The sequence below is a fragment of the Neomonachus schauinslandi genome, chromosome 5 (assembly GCF_002201575.2).
Source record: "Neomonachus schauinslandi chromosome 5, ASM220157v2, whole genome shotgun sequence".
NCBI lineage: Eukaryota > Metazoa > Chordata > Mammalia > Carnivora > Phocidae > Neomonachus > Neomonachus schauinslandi.
In genome coordinates, this window is record NC_058407.1 from 148927852 (window position 1) to 148955558 (window position 27707).

The following is a 27707-nucleotide window of genomic DNA, read 5'->3' on the forward strand; positions in this document are numbered from 1 at the left end:
TGGGAGAAGAGTGAGGTTTCTCCTCTATGGTCGCGGGCCCGGGCCTCGCTTCTCCTCAGTCGGTCCTCTGCTATTTCCGGAAGTGAAGTGGCCGCCTTCTCCTCTGCTTCCGCGGGGGTCCGGGAGGCGGCCGGCGGCCGGCGGCCGGCGGCCGGGTGGGCCCGAAGGGAGCCGAGTGGTAAGCCCCCGCGTGGCGGGGGAGGGCATGGGGGAGGCCCGGGCTCGATTTCGGGGCGGCTTGAGGAAGACGGCTGTGGGGGACGGGTCAGAGAAGGTGCGCAGGGCTCCCCACCCAGGCCCGGGTCTGAGAAGCCACGGTCCCCGCCAACTTCCCCCGTCCCTTCCCGAGAGCACCACGTCGGCACGGCCGGTCGCTGGGCCTCGCCTGCGCCCCCTCGGGGGTCCGGGTCAGAGCCGGCCGCTCCAGGACCTCCCCGGCGCGGGTGGGAGGGGGTATCGCTTCCATACACCTTGGAGGGGGGACGAAGAGACGCTCGCTCCGCAGGAGCCCCTGACGCAGCCTGTGGCTGGCTGCGCGTCCAGAATTGATCAGGCTCCTGATAGACTGAGCTTCGGGTCTGATTGGCGAGGCAGTTCCTGCCCCAAAGCGGAACGATTGCTCCCGTTATAAAACAGGGTAACGACGCGCACAAAAGGGACAGTGAAATCCCAAAAGCCGCCCTGGGGTTAGGCTAGACCCCAGCTCTTGGGATTCCGTGCTCATGGCTCCTAATGGGAACTTGTGCAAAAGGGGAGTTTTCTTTAAAAGAAAAAATAAAAAGGGGTAAATGAGAATCAGGTTGTGTCTAACGGAGGATATTTGGCGGGGCAGGAGGCGGCCCTGTCAGTGCCCAGGGCGGCTGCCCCCCAACTTTGGTGAAGTGGAGAAAGAGCCCAAACGCTGTCATGCCCTGAGCTGTCGCCGTTGGGTCCTCCCCGCTAAAGCCCATTGGTCGGTCCTTTGGGGGGGTGGTCTTGATGTCACCCTCGGAAAGGCCAATAGGAAGAAGGTTTACTCTCTCCTCCGGGCACACCCCAGAGCCGGCACAGAGTGCACGTGCCGAGATAGATGGTTTGGTTTGTTCTTGTCAGGGCTGTTTTGTAAACAGCCAGTCTGGGTGTCTGATGTGTTCTGCGTTTCCCTGCCTGTCTCCATAAACGTGTTGGAAAAACTGCTCTAGTGCTTCGCGCTAATGCTACTAAGTCTTATTATTCAATAGACTCTTTTGAGTACCTATGGATAGAGTTTGTCATTTAAACCTCCTTCAAAGTAGATACTATTGTCTTGAACTTATGAATGGGAAATAGGAGGCTCAGGGAGAATAAATGTCACCTGTTTGGAACCCACGTCTTTCTGTTCCTAAGAACATAACGTTTTTTGTTTGTTTGTTTGTTTGTTTAAAGATTTTATTTATTTATTTGAGACAGAGAGAATGAGAGGGAGGAGGGTCAGAGGGAGAAGCAGACTCCCTGCCGAGCAGGGAGCCCGATGCGGGACTCGATCCCGGGACTCCAGGATCATGACCTGAGCCGAAGGCAGTCGCTTAACCGACTGAGCCACCTAGGCGCCCCAAGAACATAACGTTTTAAGTATACAAGCCTCTCCAGGGAAATTACAGTCTGGGAGGTGAAGAAACATACACAAATAAATGTTATATTAATGCACAGAGGCAGGAAGGGTTAATTTGGACATGAGGAGAATTACTCATTAAAGACTTTCAAGTGATAGGGGATTTGGATCTTGTCCTTTGAACACTTTTGACCCAGTGATGGTGTGGAGCTGCATTACAGATGACGGGAACAGTGTGATATGGAAAGATGCCCAAGGAGCAGGAATTAAGAGATGGGACCAAAGTGTCGTCTGTGACTAGATGAGTAGTAGGAGATAATCATCATTAATAGTAATAGCTAACATTTATGTTGCCCTTATGTGCTGGGCACGATTCTGAGTGTGGTGCATATATCCATTTAATCCTATCAACACCCCTATCAGTAATGTGGCATTAATATCCCCATTTGACAGATGAGGAAACTGAAGCACAGGGATTAAGTGACTTGCCTGAGGTCCCACTATGAATTGGTGGAGCTGGGATTTGAAACCAGTCATTCTGGCTCCAGACTTTGTGCTCTTATTAAAAAGTTGTGTTGGGGCTTCTAGGTGGCTCACTCCATAGAGCATGAGATGCTTGATCTCAGGGTCATGAGTTCAAGCCCCACCATCGGCATGTAGCCTACTTTAGGGAAAAAAAAAAAAAACTCATTAAAAAGTTGCATTGATTTGTTATCGGGCCATAAAGATTCTTAAATGACAGGCTTATAATATGAGCTTTAATTTCTTATGGTCAAGAAGGTTTTGAGCAAAGGAACTGTGGGATTAGAACTTTACTCCAGGAGGATGATTCAGGCATTGGACAGAGGAGGTACTGGAGAGAAGAGGAAATGAGATTAGAAGTGTTTTATTTTTTGCTCACACCTTACCCATACCTTGTCTGAAACATATATTTAGGTATATACATTAATTTATTAGTATGTAACAGCTCTCTAGTCCCCAAACCTCTCTTTGCATAAGAATCTCCTAAGGGGCTTGTGGAAAATGTAGGTTCCTGGGCCTCTCTCTCAGACACCCTTATTCAGGTTCACCAAACTTCCAGGTGTTTCTGTCAGATGTTCTAAAGAAGTTACTGTCATAGGGAGTCAGATACATGTTGATTTGATTTTCATCTACAAATATCCAGAACCCATCTTTGTGCCAGCTTCTTTAGGAACAATGATAGAATTCTGTGGCTTCATACCTGATCTCAAGGAGTTCAGGATTTGATTTGGAGAGGCAAAGACTGCTCAAACTGAGATAATTGAAGTATGCTTGCTAACCAGTATTTTTATCACAAGTTACTGGACATCTACAGCATTTAACACAGGACAGGTTGTTGAGTATATGTGACATAACAGAAACGAAAGCGGACAATCTCACGGAGAGCCAGGACACCTGTCTAGTGTGTTCTCTTGCCCAGCACCACTCAGGAGCAATAAATCTTGTGGCCTCAAAGTTCAGGCAGCAAGTCAACCTCCTGTGAGCTAGCTAGCTACCTTTGCCCTAGTAATTTCTGACTCCTTCCAAAGAGAAAGTTTGTCTAGGAGCGCCTGGGTGGCTCAGTCGTTAAGCGTCTGCCTTTGACTCAGGTCATGATCCCAGGGTCCTGGGATCGAGCCCCAACATCGGGCTCCCTGCTCAGCAGGAAGCCTGCTTCTCCCTCTCCCACTCCCCCTGCTTGTGTTCCTTCTCTCGCTGTCTCTCTCTCTCTCTGTCAAATAAATAAATAAAATCTTTAAAAAAAAAAAAAAAAAAAGAATGTCTATTTGGACAAGAGTTGGTAAGAGCCCAGAAATGCTTCTCTTGAATTAATGAAAGCCAATTTCTGCCACCTACAAGAAATGCACATAATATTTTCTCTTTATTGCCATTTCTGACCCTTGCCTTGCTTACATTTGGGCACATTTCTTTTTATTTCATAGTCACTAGACGTGTGCAGTCACTCTTTGGACATTTAAAATGTCTGCAGTATTCTATCCGTGTTTATAGTGTTGTCCCCAGAAGGAGACCTGTGGTGCCAAAAATAGGCATCGCTATTTTTCTTTTTTTTTTTTTTTTTAAGGTTGTTTATTTATTTAAGTGATCTCTACACCCATCATGGGGCTGGAACTCATGATCCTGAGATCAGGAGTCACATGCTCTTCCGACTGAGCAAGCCAGGCACCCCCTCACCCCTGTTTCTGTTGTAACTGTTCCTGCTTATTTATCTCATGGAAACCCATGCTCACCCTAACAATCATAAGCTGGAGTTTATGTTCCAAAATGCAGTGTTGTCATATCCTAGTTTATTTCCTTCAGTTTGGACTTCTTAACTTCATAGTAGCAGCATAAAGGAGCAAATTAGTCCTTTGATCCATTAGCTATTACTGATTACCGTGTTGGAATAATATAGTGTTATGAGGTCAGGCTTTAACTCAGACCATGATTCAACACCTGGCTCTGCCCTATATTAATGAGGCCTCCATTTTCTCTTCTGTAAAATGGAGATGAGCATAATAATTATCTCATAGGGCGCCTAGGTGGCTCAGTTGGTTAAGCGACTGCCTTCGGCTCAGGTCGTGATCCTGGAGTCCCGGGATCGAGTCCCACATCGCGCTCCCTGCTCAGCTGGGGGTCTGCTTCTCCCTCTGACCCTCTTCCCTCTTGTGCTCTCTCTCATTCTCTCTCTCAAATAAATAAATAAAATCTTTTAAAAAATAATAATAATTATCTCATAGGATTACCTTTCACATTATAGGGACTCAGTAAATACTAGCAATTGTCATTAATCTTTGTTGTCAAGTAATATGTAATGAAAAGAAATAAATAGTCTAATTAAAGGCCCATATAAAGCCAGAATGTTTGTATTCTTGCAGTGAAACATCTTTGCTAAGTAATGATTGAGATCATATTTTCAGGCTGCAATCCAATAAATTAGCCCTCCAAAGGATTATTCCTAAAACGTTAGGTATGTACTGTCGTCACAATTAATGTTTTGTTGAATAAACAGGTAGAACTGTAATTATATACCACTGAACAAAGCAGTTTGAGGATTATAACTTCTCAAGAGTTAACAATCGTTACGTGAAATCTTTATAAGCTAAGGTATAAAAATTCTCCACTTAAACTCAGAATTAATGGATTCTTTTTTTTATAAATTCAATGCAAATTATTGTATTAATTGCTGTTGGGGTGACTAAGGGATCGAACAGGTGACAACAGTGTTCCCTCCTCCTTCCAGGGAGTAGCCCTCTAGATGAATCCACAGATAAGTACTTGACCAAGTCAAACAGTTGTCCTTCCACGGGAGCAGTAGCAAAGTTCCTTCAGGTTCTTTAATCGGCCAGAATAATTGGGAGACTATTTGTATCCCAGCCCTTTTTCTTCCTTCATAGAGTTTTCAGATAACTATAGCCTGTCTGTTAGGTGTTTTTTTGGCGAAACACAGAAAAGGTTACAGTGATAGAGATCTTGGAATTGCCCAAGTAATCAAACTGTGATCATTGTTTCCTATCAGTTGTGCCAACAGATCATGCCCATGAACATTTTAGAAAAGGTCAACTGTACAGTTTGTTCATGTCATATTTCACATATTCATGTTTTCTAAAACTTTATGCCGTTTCTTGACACTGAAATTTTAGAGATGGTATTTTCCTCAGGAAGTAATATCTTTCCAGGTGTTTTAAAAGTTACATTGGTGAGATGTCAGAACAAGTTGTTGATTATATGGCATGAGCATGAGAACAACTTTTGAGATTCCTCACTTACACGATTTGAGAAGTGTCACACACCTGGACGTGGAAGAAGAGACCACATTTACTGAACACTTCCTATGTGCTGGTGCTTACTTATATGTGTCTCCTTAATGCTCATGACAGCTTTGTGAGGTCGGCGGCGGTGACCCCATTCCTTATGTATGCTAATGGGAGACTTAGAATGACTGATTTGCCCACAATCTCATGGCTCATAAATAGTGAGACTGGGACTCAGAACCTGTCTTCTGAAAGAGGGAGAAAGAGCAACACCATATGAAAGCCTGTCCAAAGGCCAGATGTCACCACAGTGGAGTGGTGGCTGCCCGTGTGGAGACTGTTCCAGGATACAAAGGGTGGAAGCTCATGGCAATAGTATTTACCTCACCTTGGAAAGGCTCACCTGGGTTCATTATAACCACTCTAGGAAGCAGAGGGCTGTAGAACATTTAAAAAGTCTTTATCCTGGGGGCACCTGGGTGGTTCATTCGGTTAAGTATCCAACTCTTGATTTCAGCTCAGGTCATAATCTCAGGGTTGTGAGATCAAGCCCCGATTCAGGCTCTGCGCTCAGCAGGGAATCTGCTTGAGAGTCTCTCCTTCTCCTTCTCCCTCTCCTCCTGCTTCCACTCTCTCCCTCTCTTCCTCCCTCTCTCTCTCTCTCTTCAAAATAAATAAATCTTTAATGGGGTGCCTGGGTGGCTCAGTTGGTCAAGTGTCTGCCTTCAGTTCAGGTCATGATCTCAGGGTCCTGGGATCGAGCTCCACATGGGGCTCCCTGCTCAGTGGGGAGTCTGCTTCTCCCTTTCCCTTTCCGTCTCCCTCTGCCTCTGCCCTCTGCTCATGCTCCCTCTGTCTCAAATAAATAAATAAATAAAATCTTTTATCCTGGGGCTCCTGGGTGGCTCAGTCAGTTAAACCTCTGACTCTTGGTTTCAACTCAGGTCATAATCTCAGGGTTATGAGATGGAGCCCTGCATGGGGCTTTGCACTCAGCAGGGAATCTGCTTGGGATTCTCTCCCTTTCCCTCTCCCTACCCCTCTGTTCCTTCCCACAGCATGGGTGCACTCTCCCTCTCTCACACACACACAAATAAATAAAATCTTTAAAAATTTTTTAAAAAGTCTTTATCTTGGTGGATAAACAGGAGCTTTTAACTTTATTTGGATCTTGATCCTCTTTGAGAACCTAATAAAAACTATAGATTTCGTTCAAGCAAGTGCTCATGTTACTCACTCCTGTGTACAAACACAAGCCTGGCATGTAATTTTGGAGCATGCATGGACCTCTTGACTTGCCTCTGCAGACATCAGTTGAAGACCCAAATTTTTATTCAGAAACCACAGCTCTTCAGAGTGACTCAGGCCGCAGAGGTTAGCTGTACTCTTCAATTCTGTGCTGTTCAACCTGTCATTTTAAACTTGTCTCTATTTGCAGTTTTGCAGACTTTTCCAAACTCAGGCATTCTTCCCCCTTCATTTTGAACTAGGTAATTAACACTTGTCATTTCATGTGAGGCTTGCACACAACCCAAAGTGTATCCCTGTGAACAGGGCACAGGGGGTAGAGAATGGACTGGATCTCCTCCCCCAGTCCTCTCTGGAGCCTTGGAGACAGAGAAAGAAGACAGTAGGCCACAGGGACATTCTACTGCTTCCTTGTGAAGGAACTCGGAAAGAGCCAGCAAAACCCTCTCCCAGCTCCTGCTGTGGGCTGAGTTTATAGAGAACATCTCTAAACATCCTCAAGAACACTGGTTTTCTCAAAGAGGCCTTTAATCATTGCCAGTGCAGGAGGGTTGTTGACCCACAGCTTGGAACTTTGGTGTCTGAGCTACATTTTATCACTTAAGAGGTACTTTCTTCCTCCAAAAGTGCTGTTTTCCCTCATGGAAATAACCCAAAAGCAGACAGACAGAAATAGCAAAAGATCAACTGACTTTGGTTAAGATTGTACTCTTTCTCTGTTAGCTTTCACATTTTGAATGTAGGGTAACCTGAAACTAGCCACGTTCCTAAGAGGTAATCAAAGTCTATGCAGTTTCTAGTTTGTTAAAGACAGTTTTGAGACAAAACTAGTGGCCACTTCAGCTTTTCAAAATATGACTTAAAAATACCTTTTAGATGCCATTGTGTGGTTTGTTTTCTCTTGTGAGAAATAAACTTTCAGAGCTGGTAAGGTAGGGAATGGCTTTATACCTTCTAGTGGTGTTTTTTAATATTTTATTTATTTATTTGACAGAGCACAAGCAGGTGGAAGGGGTAAAGAGAGAGGGAGACACAGACTCCCCACTGAGCAGGGAGCCTGATGTGGGACTCGATCCCTGGACCCTGGGATCCTGACCTGAGCCGAAGGCAGACACTTAACCAACTGAGCCACCCAGGCGCTCTTACCTTCTAGTTCTAAAAGGCTAATTGGTGAGGGGTTCAGTCTGTTAAACATCTGCCTTTGGCTCGGGTCATGATCTCGGAGTCCTGGGATCGAGCCCTGCATCGGGCTCCTTGCTCAGCGGAAGAGTCTGCTTCTCCCTCTGTCTGTGCCTCTGCCCCCCACTCATGCGCTCTCTCTCTCTCTCTCTCAGATAAATAAAATCTTCTAAAAAAATAAAAGGCTAATTGCTAAGAAATGAATTTCAATACATATTGTCATTTCTCTGCAAATTACTCTGAAATGCATACACTTCGCCTCATTCTTAACTCCCATCTACAGTTTTGTATCTCCAGCTGCTCACTCAACAATTCTACTTGGAAGTCTTATCATCACCTCAAACTTAAGTTTTCTAAAATTCCACTTCTTTCTAAGATCAGCCCCATGTGCTCACAGTGACCCATTTCTATCACAAGTACCTTTCTTCTTCCCTAGCTCTGACACCTAGGCAGCATCTTTGATCATTCTTTCCCTCTAGTCACCGGAGCCCATAAATTATTTTCTTAATGTCTCTCAGATACATTGATCCCTTTCTTTATCACTTTTCATTCCTTTGCTCTTTTCATTTTTTGTCACCTTAGTCCTAGAAGTGATAAACATTTTACTTCTAAGTTATCCTAGTGTGGTCCTCCTACCTGAGGGGATTTATCGTACTCAACCACAGCTTTGCTGATCTGATTGCCCCTGAAGCCTTTATGTGTTCCCATCGGCCCACCTGTCATTAACTAGGCACACAAGACCCCTATATCAGACCTGTAGCTCTGGGTCACTCACTGGTCCCCATGAAAATGCTGACAGCAGTGCCCAAGTCAGGCCCCTCTTTTCTGACCCCGTGCCCAGCCCTCACTGGGAGCCTCAGGATCTTTCCTCTGACCCTGAATCCAAATGAGATCCTAAATGTACCTAAGGGGGCCTGCCCAATGCCCAGCTCACAGGAGATGCCTAATAAATAGCAGTGGTTCGGGGTGCCTGGGTGGCTCATTCGGTTAAGCATCTACCTTTGGCTCATGTCATGTTCTCAGGGTCCTGGGATCGGGCCCCATGTCCAGCTCCTTGCTCAGCGGGGAGTCTCTTTGTCCCTCTCCCTCTGCCCCTCCCTGCCCCCATTCATGCACATGAACTCTCTCTCTCTCAAATAAATAAAATCTTAAAAAAATAATACTGATAAGCAAATAAATAGCAGTGGGTCAATTATTATTTCCTGGGATAATGTTCTCATGGCAGCTGTTGAATCAGCATTAGCCAGATAAAGGAACTACTTTATCAAAATGATTCCTTTTTCTAAAAACCTATGTAAGATCTCCCACTTCCTTAGCAATTTGAAGAGACTGCCCAAAGGAAAGCAACTTAGGAATTTTTTTAATGTTCCTAAACATACAAATAATAAACAAATATGATTGATTATCAGAAATGATTTAAAGTTTGTCATTAAGAACATTTATTTGAAGTCTTCCAAAAAGAACAGTTTTGGGTTTTTTTTTTTAAGATTTTATTTTTAAATAACCTCTACACCCAGCATGGGGCTCAAACTCATAACTCTGAGATCGAGAGTCTCATGCTTCACCACTGAGCCAGCCAGGCGCCCCAAAAAGAACAGTTTAGGCCTCACAGAAGGTTGTTCCCCTCTTTACTATCATTTATTATTATGAATAACATTAATTTAATTATATTTTAAAATTGTATATCTTATATTTAATCTTTTAACTTTATCTTTGCCTAATTATCTTTTTAGTACTGATGAGGAATCTCTATTCCACTTTAACACTGAGTTGAAAATTCAGTTGTTTATTCTTTGCGTTGAAAATCCCCCACTGGTGTTGGGCCAAAAGGAATATAACTTTTTTTTTTTTTTACAATTTCATATATATTTTTACAATTATTGTAACGTTACACATTTTCATTAAGAACAACCTGATAAATACAGAAAACCAAAACCAAAAGAATCACAACCCTCCCCCACCCAACATATCCAGACCTGCTACAAATACTTCATTGTATTTTCTTCTAGTCTTTGTTTATAGATTTGCTTTTTTTTTTTTTAAGATTTTGTTTTATTTATTTTAGAGAGAAAGTGGGGGAAGGAGTGGAGGGAGAGGGAAAGAATCTTAGGCAGACTCTGCCCTGAGCACCAGCTGTCGCTAGGGTCAGTCTCCGGACCTGAGATCAGGACCTGAGCAGAAACCAAGAGTCAGTCGCTCAACTGACTGAGCTACCCAGGTGCCCCTAGATTTGCTTAAAATATAGTGCTCTATGTAAGTATAATACATCACTTTGTAAAAGGTGATACAATGCCGGTGGCTCAGTCAGTTGAGCATCCAGCTCTGGGTTTCGGCTCAGGTCATGATCTCAGGGTCTTTAGATCCAGCCCCATGTCAGGCCCCATGCTTAGTGCGGAATCTGCTGGGGTTGCTCTCTCCCACTCCCCCTCTGCCCCTCCCCACTCTCCCTCCTACACGCACTAGTGTGCACACGCGGTCGCTCGCTCTCTCTCTCAAATAAATAAGTAAATCTTTCAAAATAATAAAAGGTGATACAATTCTCATGACTCTATTTAAAAGCAGGTAAATTGCTACCATCTGTGCTTTACTTACCACGTGCCAGACTCTGTACGAGGCACTTCACTTGCATTCTCACGTTTAATTCTTAAACCCTCCCAGTGGGGGTAAATGCTATTACCACTCCCACTTATACATGAGGAAGCTGAGTCTCTAGGAAGTCCAGTCCCCACAGCTACTGAATGGCAGACATGGAATAAGACCCCAGGCAACCCAGACCTGGAACCTCTTTCTTAACCACTGTACCTGGAATGTGTAAAAACTTGAGCCCTCTCTTGCATGACCACCATGAGTGATGAAGAGTGATTGACTTCCCTTGTCTTCACAATAGCGAGGTGGAGAAACCCTTACCCATCAGCGCCTCTACTGTAGTAATACCGGGAATACTGTGAATAATCATTTCATTAGCCCCTGTTTATGCCATATACCATCCTTGCCACTTAACTTTCAGTGTCTCTAATCTTTACCAGAAGCCTTGAAGGTTTCTGTTAACCACCATTTCACAGTTGAGAACACAGGACTCAGAGAGCTCAAGTAACTTATGCGTAGTCACGGAGCACATGATTGAGGAGCTAGGATTCTAATTCCATGGTGTTCCATACTTGCACTCCATAAAACAATCTCCTAAGACCCAGATAAGAACGAGAAGAGTATGGTCCTTTGCCGTTTGCTTACTACCAACATTAGCATGTTTCTGTGGCACCAGATTGGCCAAATCCAGAGGGCGTGATGTGTGTTTGGATTGAAAGGGTATATTGAGCCCCAGGGGAGTTGCTCTGGCACAGGGCACTTCAGAAAACAAGGTTTCACTCACTTTTTTGTACTATTCTTGTGGGAGCCTCTGCAATCACATGTTTATGAAATAAATAATTACCTAACGAGAAGGCAGATTTGTCTGGATAAAAAAGGCATTATTTACATGAAGTACATCTGTTATTGCCAACTCCAGACATTTTACTGGCCCAAAAAGCTGTTTTGTTTTGTTTTGTTTTGTTTTGTTTAAATCATACACATGAGGGGCGCCTGGGTGGCTCAGTTGGTTAAGCAACTGCCTTCGGCTCAGGTCATGATCCTGGAGTCCCGGGATTGAGTCCCGCATCGGGCTCCCTGCTCGGCGAGGAGCCTGCTTCTCCCTCTGACCCTCCCCCCTCTCATGTACTCTCTCTCATTCTCGCTCTCTCAAATGAATAAATAAATCTTTAAAAAATAAATAAATAAATAAATAAATCATACACATGAAAGGACTTGAGAAATTTAATTGGGAGAACTGAGGCCAGAGGAATTACATTTTCCAAGTAAGTTAGTGAAAGAAGAGGATCCAGGATTCTCCACTGCCCCCAAGTCCATTGAGCTTTCCGCTACATTGTTTTGCTTCACCTAATTTTCAGAAGTATGACAGAGCAGAAAAATTCAGCGAGGTTTATTTGGTTTATGGAATGTGAATTTTTAGACATTAAGTTGGTCACATATAAAAATTGCCTTTACTAGAACGGCAGTAATCTCAAACACCTGCTAAACTGTTTGGCCCCGTTCTGTTGTTGTCTTTTTTTTTTCTAGATTTAATGATGCTTTGCAACAGTCTCTAAGTCTGAAGCTTTCTGTGCCTGTGCATCCCAGGATTTGCTAAGATATGGAGGAGCCTCCTCAGAACGATCTGAACACGATGACCCACGAGAAGGATGACCCTCTCCAGTGCACCAGCCCTCAGATTTCTGTTAGTGAATTTTCTTGCCACTGCTGTTACGACATCCTGGTTAACCCCACCACCTTGAACTGTGGGCATAGCTTCTGCCGGCACTGCCTAGCTTTGTGGTGGGCTTCTTCCAAGAAAACAGAATGTCCAGAATGCAGAGAAAAATGGGAAGGTTTCCCTAAAGTCAATATTCTCCTCAGGTAATGCTCAGTCCGTATCGGTCGCCCGTGCAGCGAGCAGTGTTTCTCTTCACGGGAGCAACTAAGCTTGAGAGGGCCAGAGGCGCAGAGCCGCCCTCCTCCATGGTCACTCTAGATCTGCTGGTGTGTGCATCAGGGAGCCCAGGGACTGCAGACCCAGACGCCCTTCCTCCCAGCTGATCGTGATCTGTCTGTGATTGTTTATCATAAAGGAGAAAAAGAAATTCTGGGTATCAGACCATTGCTTATAATCCTTTGTCATATAACACTTTTTATTGATTTGTATCTACTGCGGACACCTAGGTCTAATAGAGAAAGTGGTATAACTGCACAATTCTGTACAAATCAATTTGATGCTGATTTTCATCATCTTTGACTAAATTCTGTTCCAGTTTTCATATCAATAGAGGTAGCTTCTCATGCATAGTCTCATACAACAAATGGCAAGACCTTCCAGATAGTAGGTTCTTTTCTGCTTCTGTCCATAATATTTATAATGTACCTGTGAGGTCTTTAGGCTAAAATCCTTGCTTTTCTTCTGTTGCCTTCTTGATACCAACAGAGTACCAGAAAGCTCCATGAAAACATTAACCTAACCTCTTCTGCATATGAGATATATTTACAAGTACTTTGCTCTCATCTGTCAGCCTGGTTTACCTGACGGTTGCTCTTAAATTGAAGTAAGATTCTCTGATTATGGGTAATTGAAAATGGAGAGCCCTATAGTAGGACCTAATGGTCTTCCTCTTACTACTCAACTCCACTTGTTTTCTTTTTTATGAATTAATTTTTAATAACATAAGCAATACATAGATACCTTCAATTGCTTATATTCTTCTTAAAAAATTAGAATTATTACTGATAAAGTTAAAGACCCCTTGGACCTCTCTTTCCCTATCTTGCCATCTTTCCTTCCTTTTTTCCCCAGAGTCATTTCAGTTATGACTTAGTTATGATTTCCTTCAGATTTTAAAAAATACTTTTATACGTATGTGTGCCAATAGGAAATCCAAATATTTCCTCACGTCTGTGGTGTACTATCTGTATGGTTCTACAGTTTACTGTTTTTATTCAACGATATGTATGTCTTAAATGTACCCATCTAGATACAAGTGATACCCAGTAAATTCATTTTTAAAACCATGTAGCATTCCACTGTGTGAATAGACCATGTTTTATTTGACTATTTCTCTAACCATTGACGTGTAAGTTGTTTCTCATTTTTTGCTGTTACCAACAGGGCCATAACCAACCTTCTGTCCATTCTTCTAAAGTGCTTGTATATTATTAAATCTTGACTGTTAGTTTGATTTTAACCTCTAAACATTATAAGATTTAGGCAGATAACTGTCTTGTGATTTTTTTTTTCCTATTCTCCATAGGGATGCCATTGAAAAATTATTTCCTGATGCCATTAGAATGCGATTTGAAGACATTCGGCACAATAATGACATAGTCCAGAGTCTCGCAGCCTTTCAGAAATATGGGAATGATCAGGTTCCTTTAGCTCCAAACACAGGCCGAGTGAATCCTCAGAGAGGCGGGGGATTCTTTTCTGGAGTGCTCACCGCTTTAACTGGTGTGGCAGTAAGTTTCTCTCTGTGTTTCTCTGCCCCTGCCCTCCACAGTTTCCACTGAAGTCAGTTCCTTTGTAATTGATGGCATACCTGTATGCGATGATCACTGCGTGCATGGAAATCTGCTGGGTTGTATGATTCTTCGGGGATGCTTCGTACTCAAGTAGTCAACGTCATATTCAGAGCCCAGTTATTGTTAGCTTTATTCCATTTCATGCTCTTCATAACCTCTGCAATAGCCACTGTTCTTACTCTCATTTTGTCTGTTTATTTCTTTTTATTATTATTTTTAACCTAAGCTCCATGCCTAGCATGGGGCTTGAACTCATGACCCTGGGATCAAGAGTCACATGCTCTACTGACTGAGCCAGCCAGGCGCCCCTACTGTTCCCATTTTAGAGGTGAGGAGACCGATGCAAGGAGGTATTAGAACTGAAATTCGAGACCATGTCTACCTTGATGGTCCAGTCTCGAGCACGGCACTTTACTAACATCCCATGGACAGACTGTTTTCTTTTCAGTTCCATGCTACAACAATTTAAAGGTTACACATTTTCCAGCAAAAAAAGGCACATGATAAGTCCATTATACCGGCCAAGATGTTGGGGTCAAAGGGTGCAGTGCCCCCAGATGCTCTGCACTGAGTCCTGTTTCTGACTCTGTTCCCTCATGGCCTTACCCCCCAGCAGTGAGAGGACCCCCCCCCCGAGAGTTCCACTCCCCCTCTCTCTTTGCTTCCTTGTACCAACGTGGCATCATTCCCTTCACGCTCAGCCTCTGACCTTCCTCTGTGTTAAGGGCTCTCCCTCTTCCCCAGGTGGTCCTGCTCGTGTATCACTGGAGCAGCAGGGAATCTGAGCACGACCTCCTGGTCCACAAGGCCGTGGCCAAGTGGACAGCGGAAGAAGTCGTCCTCTGGCTGGAACAGCTGGGCCCTTGGGCCTCTCTCTACAGAGACAGGTTTTTAGCGGAAAGAGTAAATGGAAGGTGAGAAGCAATATCTTCTGACATTTTTTTTTAAGCTGCTTTATTGAGATACGATCCACATACTATAAAATTCACCTATTTTTTTTTTTAAGATTTTATTTATTTATTTGACAGAGAGAGACACAGCGAGAGAGGGAACACAAGCAGGGGGAGAGGGAGAAGCAGGCTTCCTGCTGAGCAGGGAGCCCGATGAGGGACTTGATCCCAGGACCCTGGGATCATGACCTGAGCCGAAGGAACGACTGAGCCACCCAGGCGCCCTAAAAGTCACCTATTTAAAGTGTACAATCCATGGTGTTCAGTATATTCACAGATAGGTGCAGCCATCACCCCAGTCTAGTTTTAGAACATTTTCATCACGCCAAAAAGAAAGCTCTTAACTCTTTTGCCATCAGTCCTCATAACCCCCGGTAACCACCGTTCTCCTTGCTGTCTCAATGGATTTGCCTATTTAGACTATTTTGTATAAATGGAACCAGACAATATTCATGACCTTTTGGGTCTGGCTTTTTCACCTCGCAGAATATTTTCAAGGTTCATCCAAGTTGTCACAGGTGTCAATGCCTCTTGCATTTTTTATTGCTGAGTAATATTCCAGTTGGTGGCTAAACCACATTTCATTTATCCATCCTTCTGTTGATGGACACTTGGGTTGGCTCCGTTTGGGGACTGTTAAGAACAGTGCCGCCGTGATCCTCAGCATACAGGTTTTTGTGTAGATCTGCATTTCCAGTACTCTCTTGGAGTGGAATTGCTGGGTCATAAAGTAAATCCTTGTGTTTAACTTTTTGAGGAGCTGCCAAACTGTTTTTCCAAAGCAGCTGAACCATTTTATGTTATTGACATTTTGTGTGTTGCTTCTTGATTACAAAAGAAGCAGGTATTTACTACTTATTTAAAAATAATAATGTAGAACTATAGGGTATTGGAAGTGAAATACCCTCATAATTCTACTCTTTAGGGAAAACCACCATGGTCATCTTTCTGGACATCTTTCCAGATTTTTTTTCCATGTTTATACAGAGATACACATAAATGTATTTTTTTTTTAAGATTTTATTTATCTGACAGAGAGAGACACAGTGAGAGAGGGAACACAAGCAAGGGGAGTGGGAGAGGGAGAAGCAGGCTTCCCACTGAGCAGGGAGCCTGATGCAGAGCTCGATCCCAGGACTCTGGGATCATGACCTGAGCCGAAGGCAGACGCTTAACGACTGAGCCACCCAGGCGCCCCTATTATTTATTTGTTTAAACTGAAAATGCAGTTATACTAACCAGACCTGTGTTTATATATGTGTATGTATATATGCATGTACGTGTATATCCGGAGTCTATTTGATCTCTCCCAAAACAAATCTGGATTGTTTCCTTTTTCCTGTTCTAAGCAGTTCCAAACAATGTTATAGCAAATGCCCTGATAAAAGGAACTCCCGTATGGAATTGCCAGGCTCTAGGGAGGCCCGCTTATGCCCATCAGCATTTCCCCTCGCCCCCTTCCAGAGCCCTGTCCATCTTTACTGGAGTCTTTCCTTCCCCGGAGGGACTGTGGAAGGATAGTACTTAGCGCACCACACAGTGCCAAGAGCAGCTGCGATCCGCTTGTCCCAGACGGCCGTCCACTCACTGCCCCCTGGAACTGGGCTTTCAGCACTTGACCCTCCTTTGGGAAAGCCAAATGCTCCCACTCGAATTGTCTGTTTTTTTGTAAGAATTAGCACCTCTCCCCAGTTGTGGTTAAAAAATTTTTTTTTTCTCTACCTACCTAATACATGCTTGAGTAATTGCCTTCCTTCCAGAAGATAGATTCCTAGAACTGGAATTTCTGGGTCAAAGGACATAAACCTTTACAACTTGGATAAATGTTTCCAAATTCCCCAGAAAAGGAAATCAGCCTCCATCCATCCACCAGCGGTCGTGTGCCCGTGGGGCTCTCGGTTATTGCTGCACCGGGGTGTTTTTAACGATGAATGATTGTTGAGGTGGAGTCATGTTTTCTGATGAAAGGGATCAGACAAGGGAGCTGCCATCGTTTTTCTTAAATTACTACCCCCAAACAGCTACTCTTAAAATCATAACATTTTATTGGATTTCTTTCCAATTTTTTTTTTCTATATATACACATTTTGAAAAATAGGGCAGTATGTGAGAGGTCATCCTGCGTAGCTGGGAGATCAGAGGTTAGGAGCAAAAGAGGCTGTGCCTTAGCTGAGCCACTTGATGTCTCCAAGCCATTTTTTCAGCCACAAAATGGCCATCATGCCACCTACTGGGCAGAATTGTTAAATGGATCTGTGGTGACTCACGGAAGTCATTTTAGAGAGTCAGGAAGATTCAGTGGTTTGCTGTTATTACTGTTATGCCATATACTAAGTGTCTTAACTTACTCAAGCCTAAAGCATTTGTGCTGATAGGATGCAAGCCTGACTGTGAAGAGTTTGCCTTCAAAAGAAATCTCCTCCTGCTACTCCCCCTCCCCGACAGGTTGCTTTTAACCCTGACAGAGGAAGAATTTTCAAGGGCGCCATATACCATAGAAAACAGCAGCCACAGAAGAGCCATCCTCCTGGAACTGGAGCGTGTCAAAGCCCTAGGTGTGAAGCCACCCCAAAATCTCTGGGAATATAAGGTGAACTCTTTATTTTATTTTTTTTTAATTGAGAAAAGTGTAGAGAACAGCCTCTCCGTCATCTGCATGCCCACTGAGTAGGAAAACATCACAGACCCCCCTGAAGCCCCCAGCTCCCCACCCTCTCTAGAGGTACCATGCTTCTGCCGCTGAGCTGTGGGTCCCTACTTGTGTCGGGGGTGTGCGTACGCAAGCACTAGGAGTGTTGTTTCACGGGTCCCTAACCTTCACGGAAGGGGCCTGAACTGAGCACGTCCTTCTGCAAGTAGCAACCTCTCTGGCCCCAGTTCACTCCTGTTCGCTTTCGAGCACGTGCTAGTTGAGGCCTTGTCCTGTCAGTGAACCCTGAGATCCTTTCCCTTTTTGCTATTAGAAACAGTGCTGCTGTGGAAATTCTTTGGACATTCTCATGCTTTATGGTGTGTACTGCGGAACGGGATTGCTAGCTCACAGGCAATACACATCTCCAACTTTATGAGTTGAAGATAAGTTACTCTTCACCGTGACTGCACCACAGATAAGATTTAGCAAATACTGTACCATAAAACGAATATTTTTTATTATAAAATATCTGGAATAAATACTGACTTGTATCCTAAAAAAGATAGCATGGAGAAAAGTAATTACAAATGATCCATAAGTCCATAGGGAAAAATTGCTCACTCATAATTAAAGAAGTGCAAACTGAAATAAGCAGATGGCATTGTTTTCACCTCTATGGTCTTGTCAAGGACAAGAGCATCATAATCTAAGGAAAGAGATGCTCGTGTGTTCTGTGGATCCTAAATATGGTGCAGTCTCTGTGGAGAGCAGTTTATCAATAACTAGTAAAATTTAAACCGCCCCCACCGCCTGACCTGCAGTTTCACTTCTTAGCACATAGAGCACGGGTAGCATGGTCTGGGGGTCAAGGGCAGGGCAGCTGCGCCCCTTGCCGGGCTCCTCCAGGGCACGCTGGCTATGGAGCAGCAGCAGGCCCCGGGCCCCATGTGCCCATCTCCTCCTTGGTAATCACAGAGAGAACCGAACTTTGAGTCCCCAAACGTCATCCAATGAGACGCTCACCGCAGCATCGTTGGTAATAGCAGCACACGGAAATCAAGGGAAGTGCCCATCATGAGGACAGGTTAAATAAAGAGGGCACACCCATACATATAACCAGTACAGAAGGAGGTAGAAGGTGGGGACTCTGGGTGTGCCAGTAAGGAAGGATGCCCAAGTTGTACTGTTAACTGCAAATAAAGAAAAGCACATTGGAAAATAGACTCATTTGTATGTATCTGTATGTACGCATTTGCATAGAATATTTGTGGAAGGATACACATACTGTTAGTGTTTTCATCTAGGGGTTGGGACTTGGACAGAAGGGAGAATTTTATTGTCAATACATTTCTGTGCCTTTTGGAAAACATTGTGTTGACTTGGTACACATATTATTTTAAAACTAAAAAAACACTTGTTTTAGAATTTTTGAAGACAGGGCATGGAGGAGGTTTGTTGTTTTGTGCATTATTGCTGACTCTCTATTTAAAATACGTAAAAGTAATCTTAATATTAACCAGAGCAAATGGGAACGCGATTCTGGACCCAGGCAGAATCTTATCAGTTGGCTCCTTCAGGTCTTCTGAGCGGGCAGCCCCTCCCAGAGGGTGGCCATTTGACAAATCGCCAATGAGCCAACAGGTCCAAAGGTGTGTGATAAGATTCTTCCAGCCCTAGCGTCCGGGTGCAATTCTTATTCTCATTCGACATGAAAGAAACAGCTCCCCACTGAAGTGCTATCATCATAACCACCTTACCGGGTGGTTGCTTTTCCTCCTTTTCTGATAGGAAGCCAAGCACTCACACTGACACCAGACCCACAAAGAGGTAACCTGCTCATCTCCCTTTCTCTTGTACTAACCATGATGTGGCTGGCCATACTCCAACTTTATTTCTGGGACCAGTGCTCCTTTAGATCTTGCATATTTTACAAGAACAGTATTGCCCCCAAGGCGATTGATTGGTGGGAGGTGAAGAATAAAAAAAAGTCTTGGATAATTTGTGATCTGTGGCCCCCTCCAAAATACCACAGTACATAAACAGATGTATAGTATATCTGCGGTATTCACATTTCATGGGGAGGCAGGATTATGGAAAAAAAAATGTTTTTAAAAGGGGATAATAAAAAAAAAACAGGTTGGGAAACATTTTTGAATGATTAATTACTTCCATGTCTATTTCTCACCTACGTTAGGATGCAAAGGTATTTACTATGGAAAATTTCAAACATACACAAAAGCAGGGTAACACTACAGAACTGCCAGGTACCCTTACCAGCTACAGCAACTTATGTCCATGTTGATTTCAGTGATCCCCCACCTACTCCCACCCCTGACTATTTTGAAAATCTAAGATACCTTATTTTTCATAGGTAAATATTTCATTGTGAATCTCTAAAAAGTAAAGCCTCTTTTAAAAAGAAAACTAGGAGCACCTGGGTGGTTCAGTCGGTTAAGTGTCTACCTTCAGCTCAGGACATGATCCCAGGGTCCTGGGGTCGAGCCCCATGTCCAGGACCCCCAGCTCAGCGGGGAGTCTGCTTCTCCCTCCCCCCCCTCCCCGTTCTCTCTCTCTCACTGTCTGTCTCTCAAATAAATAAAATCTTTTTTTAAAAATTTAAAAACAAAACTAAATTCCCTGATATCCCATAACTTGGCAGTATTTAAATGTACTACATCGGGCACCTGGGTGGCTCAGTTGGTTAAGTTGGTTAAGTGACTGCCTTTGGCTCAGGTCATGATCCTGGAGTCCCTGGATCGAGTCCCGCATCGGGCTCCCCGCTTCTGCCTCTGACCCTCCCCCCTCTCATGTGCTCTCTCTCTCTCATTCTCTCTGTCTCAAATAAATAAATAAATCTTAAAAAAAAATTAAAAAAAATAAATAAATGTACTACATCTTTTCTTCTTCCAGTTCATTTGTTCCAAACAAGGTCTACATTTGGCCATTGTGTCTCTCAAGTCTCTTGTAGTGTATGGATTCTCCCTCCCTGTTTTTGTTATCCTGCATTTATTTGTTGATGAAACTCAATAGTTTTGCCTGTAGTTTGCCTCCATCTTGAATTCAGCTGTTTGTCTCTCTGTGGTGTCATCTGACAGGTTCTACTATCTCCTGCATATCCCATAATCCAGTAGTTATATCTAGAAGCTTGCATTGGTTTGGGTATTTGACAAGACTACTTCATAGGTGGTGGCGTTTTCTTCCATCAAGAGGCTCATGATATCTAATTGTTTCTTTCTGACGGTAGCAGCCACCATGATCATTGATTCTTTACTTGCAAAATGGTGATACTGTAATTCTCTCATTTCTTCATTTTTTTTTATTGAGAGAGAGCACAAGGTGGGGGTGGGGGCAGAGGGAGAGAGAGGAAGAATTTCAAGTAGACTCCCCACTGAGCATGGAGCCCGATGCAAGGGCTCCATCTCACGACCTTGAGATCATGACCTGAGCTAAAACCAAGAGTCAGCTACTTAACTGACTGGGCCACCCAGGTGTCCCTTGGTTGTTTTGTTTCTTCTTTTTCTTTTTTTTTAAGATTTTATTTATTTATTTGAGAGAGAGAATGAGAGAGAGAGCATGAGAGGGGGAAGGGTCAGAGGGAGAAGCAGACTCCCTGCTGAGCAGGGAGCCCGATGCGGGACTCGATCCTGGGACTCCAGGATCATGACCTGAGCTGAAGGCAGTCGCTTAACCAACTGAGCCACCCAGGCGCCCGGTTGTTTTGTTTCTTAACTTCCACAAAGGAGTGAAATCATACGGTGTTTGTCCTTCTCTGATTTAGTTCATTTAGCATAATACCCTCTAGCTCCATCTGTGTCATTGCAGATGGCAAGCTTTCATTCTTTTTTTTATGGCTGAATATATTCCATTGTGCATATATATATATATATATATATATATATATATATATAGCACATCTCCTGTCTCTATTCATCAGTTTGATAAGTTTTGACATATTGCACACACCTGTGAAACCATCACCATCAAGGTAGCGAACATATCCATCACTCCCCAAAGCTACCTCCTGCCCCTTTGTTGAACCCTGCTACCCACCCCTCCCCATTCAAATAAGTGCATGGTGCTAACACACTGATCCAACTTGGCATTTCTCTAAGAACTAATGATATTGAGCATCTTTTTATGTGCTTATTTGCCATCCTTATTATAAATCTTCTTTGGTGAAGTAGCCATTCATACCTTTTGCCCATTTTATATGATGCTTAGTAGTGTCCCAAGTAAACTGAATCACTTTGAAATTACTTTTATAATCAGGAAAAATATAAATACCCATTCTTCATAGCAAAATTTACCGCAATGATGAAAATGAAAATAAATTGTCCACAGTCCCACCTGAGGGTCAAATACGGTTTACTTTGCATTTTGCTCTATTTTCTTCCAGACAATTTTCTCTGCATAGTTTAAATGGTCCTTCTGTTTGTCTATTCATTCCCCAAACACTTATATCTATTGTGAGCCAGGTGCTCCTCTAGGAACAGATGCGAAGGAGGCCTGGCTTCTATGGGGCCGACAGCAGAGAGATCAGATTGCTATATGTCTTTGAATGTTGTTTCACCTAACGGTGTAACACAAGCATTACCCAAAATTGCCCATATTCATTTTTCAATGGCTGTGTGAACTCTGTGCTAAAACAGCTACTGTAACTTCATTATTTAGGTCGCAGATTCCACTTGCTCTGTCATACACAATGCAGCACTAAACATTTTATGTGTAAAGCCTTCTGTATTTCTGATGACTTTTATTTTAAGTGGTGCGCACTCATACACTGGTTAAATTAAACTTTTTTTTGAGAGAGTGCATGTGAGCATGGGTGGGGGGTACAGAGGGAGAGGGAGAGAGAGAATCTTAAGCAGACTCCCACACCCAGCGCAGAGCCCGACATGGGGCTCAATCTCACGACCCTGAGTTCATGACCTGAGCTGAAACCAACAGTCAGATGCTTAACCGACTGAGCCACCCAGGTGCCCCTAAATTAAACATTTTTAAGACTCTTTGATACTGTTTACAGAATTGTTTTCCAAAAAGGTTGGGTTTTATTAGCAGTGCCTAGGGTATGTATCTCAGCTCCCCACAACCCCTCCTGACAAAGCCATGGAGAAAGATTGGGGCTTTATTAAGCATAGCCCAACATACTAATTACTTGGACTCTTCTTGCCATTCATTCATTTGTTCATTCATCCATTCATTCATTGTCTGTGCAAACCACACAAGAAAGGCTGATGGCAAAGGGTGTGAGACTGTGGAGGAGCACAGGTGGGAAGCTGGCCACCACCGTTGTAATGCGGCCCTGTCCCCGCCTTGTCCTCTGCAGGCTGTGAACCCAGGCAGGTCCCTGTTCCTGCTGTATGCCCTCAAGAGCTCCCCGAGACTTGGTCTGCTGTACCTCTACCTATTTGACTACACAGACACCTTCCTACCCTTCATCCACACCATCTGCCCTCTGCAAGAAGACAGTTCCGGGGAGGACACCATCACCAGGCTTTTGGTAGGTCTGCAGAGCGCCTTGAATGCAATGATTCTGCCACTCCTCAGCATGCTCTGGAGTTGGAGACAGGACTGTAGCTGTCATGGAAGAGCCAACAGCACCCAGCCTTAAGGAGAAACCCTCTAAGAGGACACAGAGCAGACCCTCCCCACTCCCAGAAGCCAGTTTTATTTCCTACATTACACAGCAAGAGGGGCTACCCTCTGGACCTGAAATATTTGTGGGGGGGGCAGGGGAACAGCATCGCTTTTGTTCTAAATTTAGAAGATAGCCTAGGTCTAGATTGCCCGAGGGTTAAATCTATGGACCTTCCAGCTTGGTCATCTGTCTGTTAAGAGGATCCCCAAAGGATGATTATTTGTCCCACCGCAGGGCAGGGTTAGCATCTACCCCAGTGGCCTCAGAAGAGTAAGCCTCATCCACCTCACTGATAGGAGTTGTCACATCAGCTGACTACAGGCCCCTGGCAGAGACAGTTACGCACCTTGGCTTTTGTGTCTTCAGTGTGACCCATGGAGTCCTCCAGAATTGTTGGTGGATCCCACTTTTCTCTGTCTGGTTTCTCTGTGTCTGGTTGGTATTTCAGGGAATGTCCTTTGCATTGCTGCTCTTGGGGCCGTCCCTCGGATCTGTTTAAATCAAAAGTCACGTGGTTATAGGAATCGTCATATATGATCCATACCCATAAATATCAAAGCAGAATTCCTAAATTTCCAAAGACGCTTTTTAAAATACTTCAGTCAAGTGTCTGCCTAACTGACTTGAGCCTTGGGTGTAGTTTAAAGCCTGCTGATGAGCCCCTATGCAGTGTTTATCTAATTACCCAGTTTCCTGCTGTTACCTGCCCTTGCTGGACTGGGAGCACAGAGACCTCCCTGCCTTTCCATTTTAACAAGCCCCAACAACCCCTGCCCACTCAGCAGGCTCACTTTCTTCTTGAAATACTTAGTATCTGCTCCATTGTACACAGTCCTGCTGAGCTTCCATAAGCCTTCTGGATGCCTCCATGAGTTGTTTAAATGCTCTGGTTAATTATTTGCTAATATCTGTAGTTAGAGTTTTTTATTTTCCCCAAAACTACTTTTTCAAGGTGTGTGTTTAATTTTCCCATGATCTGTTACCATTGCAGTGCAGCTAAGATGTCAAATTTAGAAAACTGTCTGAGTTACCCATGCAGTGAGGAAGAAATTTAAAAACTGGTCTAATTTCAATTCATTGCACCCTCATTATTTATACCTCATGCTTAGATTTTTACTTCTGAGTTTCCACTATTACATAAGAAGCATCTCAGTTCAACTTCTTTGGTAACATTTATCCAGTGTAAGATTAGTTATTATAAAGGTGAGCTGATGGATGGAAATCTCATGTTATGCTGTTGGATATGCGGGTGTTTTAATAAACATAAGGTTTACTGTGAGGACCACAGTATTTTCCGTAAAAGTCAATCCTCACGATTTTTTGTGCCCACTTGTGCTTATTTTTATGTTATTTTAAAGGATCTTCGAGAGCCCACATGGAAACAATGGAGAGAATTTCTTCTCAAGTACTCCCTCCTTCCGTACCAGCTGATTGCTGAATTTGCTTGGGACTGGCTGGAGGTCCATTACTGGACATCACGGTTTCTCATCGTCAATGCCATGTTACTCTCGGTTCTGGAATTATTCTCCTTCTGGAGGATCTGGTCAAGAAGTGAACTGAAGTAAGTGTGTTTTTACATTGGAGATGGCTGACACAGCAGGCACCGAGAAAGACTAAGTGGTGGAAGGGTCCTCTCTGAAGTAGTAGGTAAACAGGAAAACAGTCCTTGGGCCCTGGTTTAGAAGCACTGCTTAAGCAGCGAATAGGAAGCTGTCCTCATGTTTGGGGGCGGGGAAGTTTTCGTGGTGCTCACTGTTCAAGAGTTTCTCCATATATCTTATCCCCATGTAATAACATATCATGTACTTCTGGGGGCGGGGGTGTGCATGAAGGATTGTATTAAGGAATACATAAGTGAGAAGAAAAGGGTTCTTTATGGAGAGGGCACTGTGGTAGAGCATAAAGAGATCTGGTGAGGAATTCTGTAGGCATGAGTTCTAATCCTGCTCAGCCACTGAGCAGGACAATAATCACTTCTCTGGATTAATGTGGAAAATGAGAGCATTGGGCTAGCCAGTTGGAGTCAGGACTCTTGGCTGCATGTGATAGAAACGAGCCCGGGGGTACCTGGGTGGCTCAGTCATTAAGCATCTGCCTTCGGCTCAGGTCATGATCCCAGGGTCCTGGGATCGAGCCCCACGTCAGGCTCCCTGCTCACTGGGAAGGCTGCTTCTCCCCCTCCCACTCCTCCTGCTTGTGTTCTCTCTCTCACTGTCAAATAAATAAAATCTTTAAAAAAAAAAAAAAAAGGAAAAGAAACCAGCCCGAATTGGCTTTCCCAAAAAGAGAAATGCCCCACCAAGGCTTCCTGCACGGCTGGATCCAGAGACCCAAACGCTGTCATCAGGACTGATCCTCTCCCTCTCACAGCCCTGCTCTTTGCTCTGTTCAGCCTCCAGCAGCTCTCTTCACGCAGGGCCCATGGTCACTCGGGGCACAGATCTGAGCAGCTTAGCACCCCTGGTGGAGAGAGAGCACTTCTTTCCCCATAGCACTTACAGTCTCGGGGCTCACACTCCTTCACTCTGATTGGCCCTGCCTGGGTCCCATGCCCACCCAGACCTATCACCCGGTGCCGGGGTATGCCAGGCTCTCCTTGTCCAGGCTCAAGGCATCCCCTCACCCCCAACCAGGGGTTGGCTTCAGATCCACTGAGACCACATGGAAAAGAAAGGGGAAGGAGGCACCCAGAAGGAAAACTCAGGAAGTGTTTCCAGAAGAAAGAGGGTGGCTAGTGGGCAGGCAGAAGTAACACAGCCCCACACGAGCATCCTTAACAGCCTTAAACATCCCATGACTCAAAGAGTTCTGGGCCTCGTCAGTCAGGAACAGCCCTATAAATAGTTCCAAAAACCTGACAAGAATCTCCTTTTGATTTATTTAGGCTCATGGTTAATTGAGCCCCTCCTCTGCCCCTGGCTCTCTGCTGGGCGCTGCAGATGTTTTGGTAAAGAACACAGACAGTCTGGACTCTGAAGGCCCATAGCCTTACAGAGAAAATACGGATATTAAATACATACAAGTGCGACCCAGCGAAGAAGCCGGTGGGGCTGTGCTGGGGGGGTGGGGGGGTCCTCGCCCGGTGTGGGGACCAGGACCAGGCACACCCCGCAGGCTGCATGCTGGGAGTGGAGGATGGTGGGTCAGGCAGAGGCACGCCTCAGGCAAGCAGGGCCAGGAAGCAGGGTGTCTGCAGCAGCAACGGCCAGGCTCCGCGCTGGGAGAAGGCCCAGGGCCCGAGCACTTTGGCGTCATCATTAGAAACAGCATCACCATTCCACCTCTCAGATGCTTCTCTTCTTTTCCCAGGACCGTGCCTCAGAGGATGTGGAGCCATTTTTGGAAAGTATCAACACAGGGGCTTTTTGTGGCCATGTTCTGGCCCCTGATTCCTCAGTTTGTTTGCAACTGTTTATTTTACTGGGCCCTGTACTTCAACCCAATTATTAACATTGATCTCGTGGTCAAGGAAGTCCGACGGCTGGAAACCCAGGTGTTTTGACTTGCACTGCGCAGGCCCTGAGAGACTCTTTCAGCCTCCTTGACATCGGAGCATTGATGCTTGAACAAGGGGGGGCGGGGGGGAGCAGACTTCCTATTTCTGCGCCTCGTGAACAAGGTGCTGCTTTGTCTGTGAGAGGCTCCAGCCAGGTCCTCTCTCCCACGCCCGTGGCATCCTGGCGGCAGGGACTGACAGCCCAGAGCTCGGCCGACCCAGCAGCAGCACCTCCCAGCCCGCCACCCTCCACACAGGGACTGCGGAGGCCCGCTCCACCACAGCTCTCAGGGCCCCAGGGCCCCAGAGGATGCATGTGGCCACGGCAGGAGGCTGCCGCGTCAGCAGGCCCGCTTGACAAAGGCTCCCGGCGCGAGTTGCAGCCCAAGGCCAAGCCCAAGACCCGGCTTGCTGGGCCCAGGCCCGTCCTCTAAGGCAAATTTAGGAAAACCAGAAGATTTTGTCATAGGCGTAGACAGTTGCACATAAAAAATGCAGAAGAGAAGCCCAAATCTGATGGACGATTCTGTATTATTAAAGAGTTGCTAGAAGATTTGTCAAGAGTTAAGCGTCTAAAAGGATTCTGTTTGAGACTAGACTGGTGGTCAGACTGTCGTTAGGTTTTCCGTGCATAATCACTGCGAGTTTGGATCCCTGACTCGGGTGGAGATTGAGTAGGATGTCAGGCACTAATGGAGAGTGACTCGCATCAGGCGGAGCTGCCTCAGTGCTACTGAAAATGATTGTTGTGGGGTTGGTTGGTTTTGTTTGCAGGAATTTAATATCCAGGATAATCCTTTTGTTCAAGGAAACATTTTGTACATTGACCTTGCACTGTATAATCTTACTGTCCTGTTCTGATGTATAAAACAGCAAGTATAATTACACCAAGTGCTGTAACTGTAAATATGAATGAGATGAAGCAGGGCCTTTTCTTTCCTTCCAGTGTAAAGACAGCAGGTGTGAACGTGAGCCGTCGGAAGATCGGCCCTGCAGAGGTAGGCTTGCGTCCACAGTGTTGTTTTGTGACTCCACAAACCCTTCATTAATCCTTTGGACCTCTGAACATTTCCCTCAAACTTTGCATCCGAAAGTTTGAAGATATCACTTGAAAGTAAAATAAAGATTTTTATATAGATAAAA

The 27707-nt window shown here is 44.6% G+C and overlaps 1 protein-coding gene across 1 annotated transcript; it reads left to right on the plus strand.

The window, feature by feature from the left end:
• BFAR (bifunctional apoptosis regulator) lies at positions 1-27707 on the plus strand. Its single transcript, XM_021698162.2, has 8 exons — positions 1-178; positions 11863-12198; positions 13581-13785; positions 14593-14762; positions 17244-17388; positions 22757-22930; positions 24427-24629; positions 26378-27707. The coding sequence occupies exons 2-8, from the start codon at positions 11936-11938 to the stop codon at positions 26568-26570; spliced, it is 1353 nt and encodes a 450-aa protein (XP_021553837.1). The 5' UTR covers positions 1-178; positions 11863-11935; the 3' UTR covers positions 26571-27707.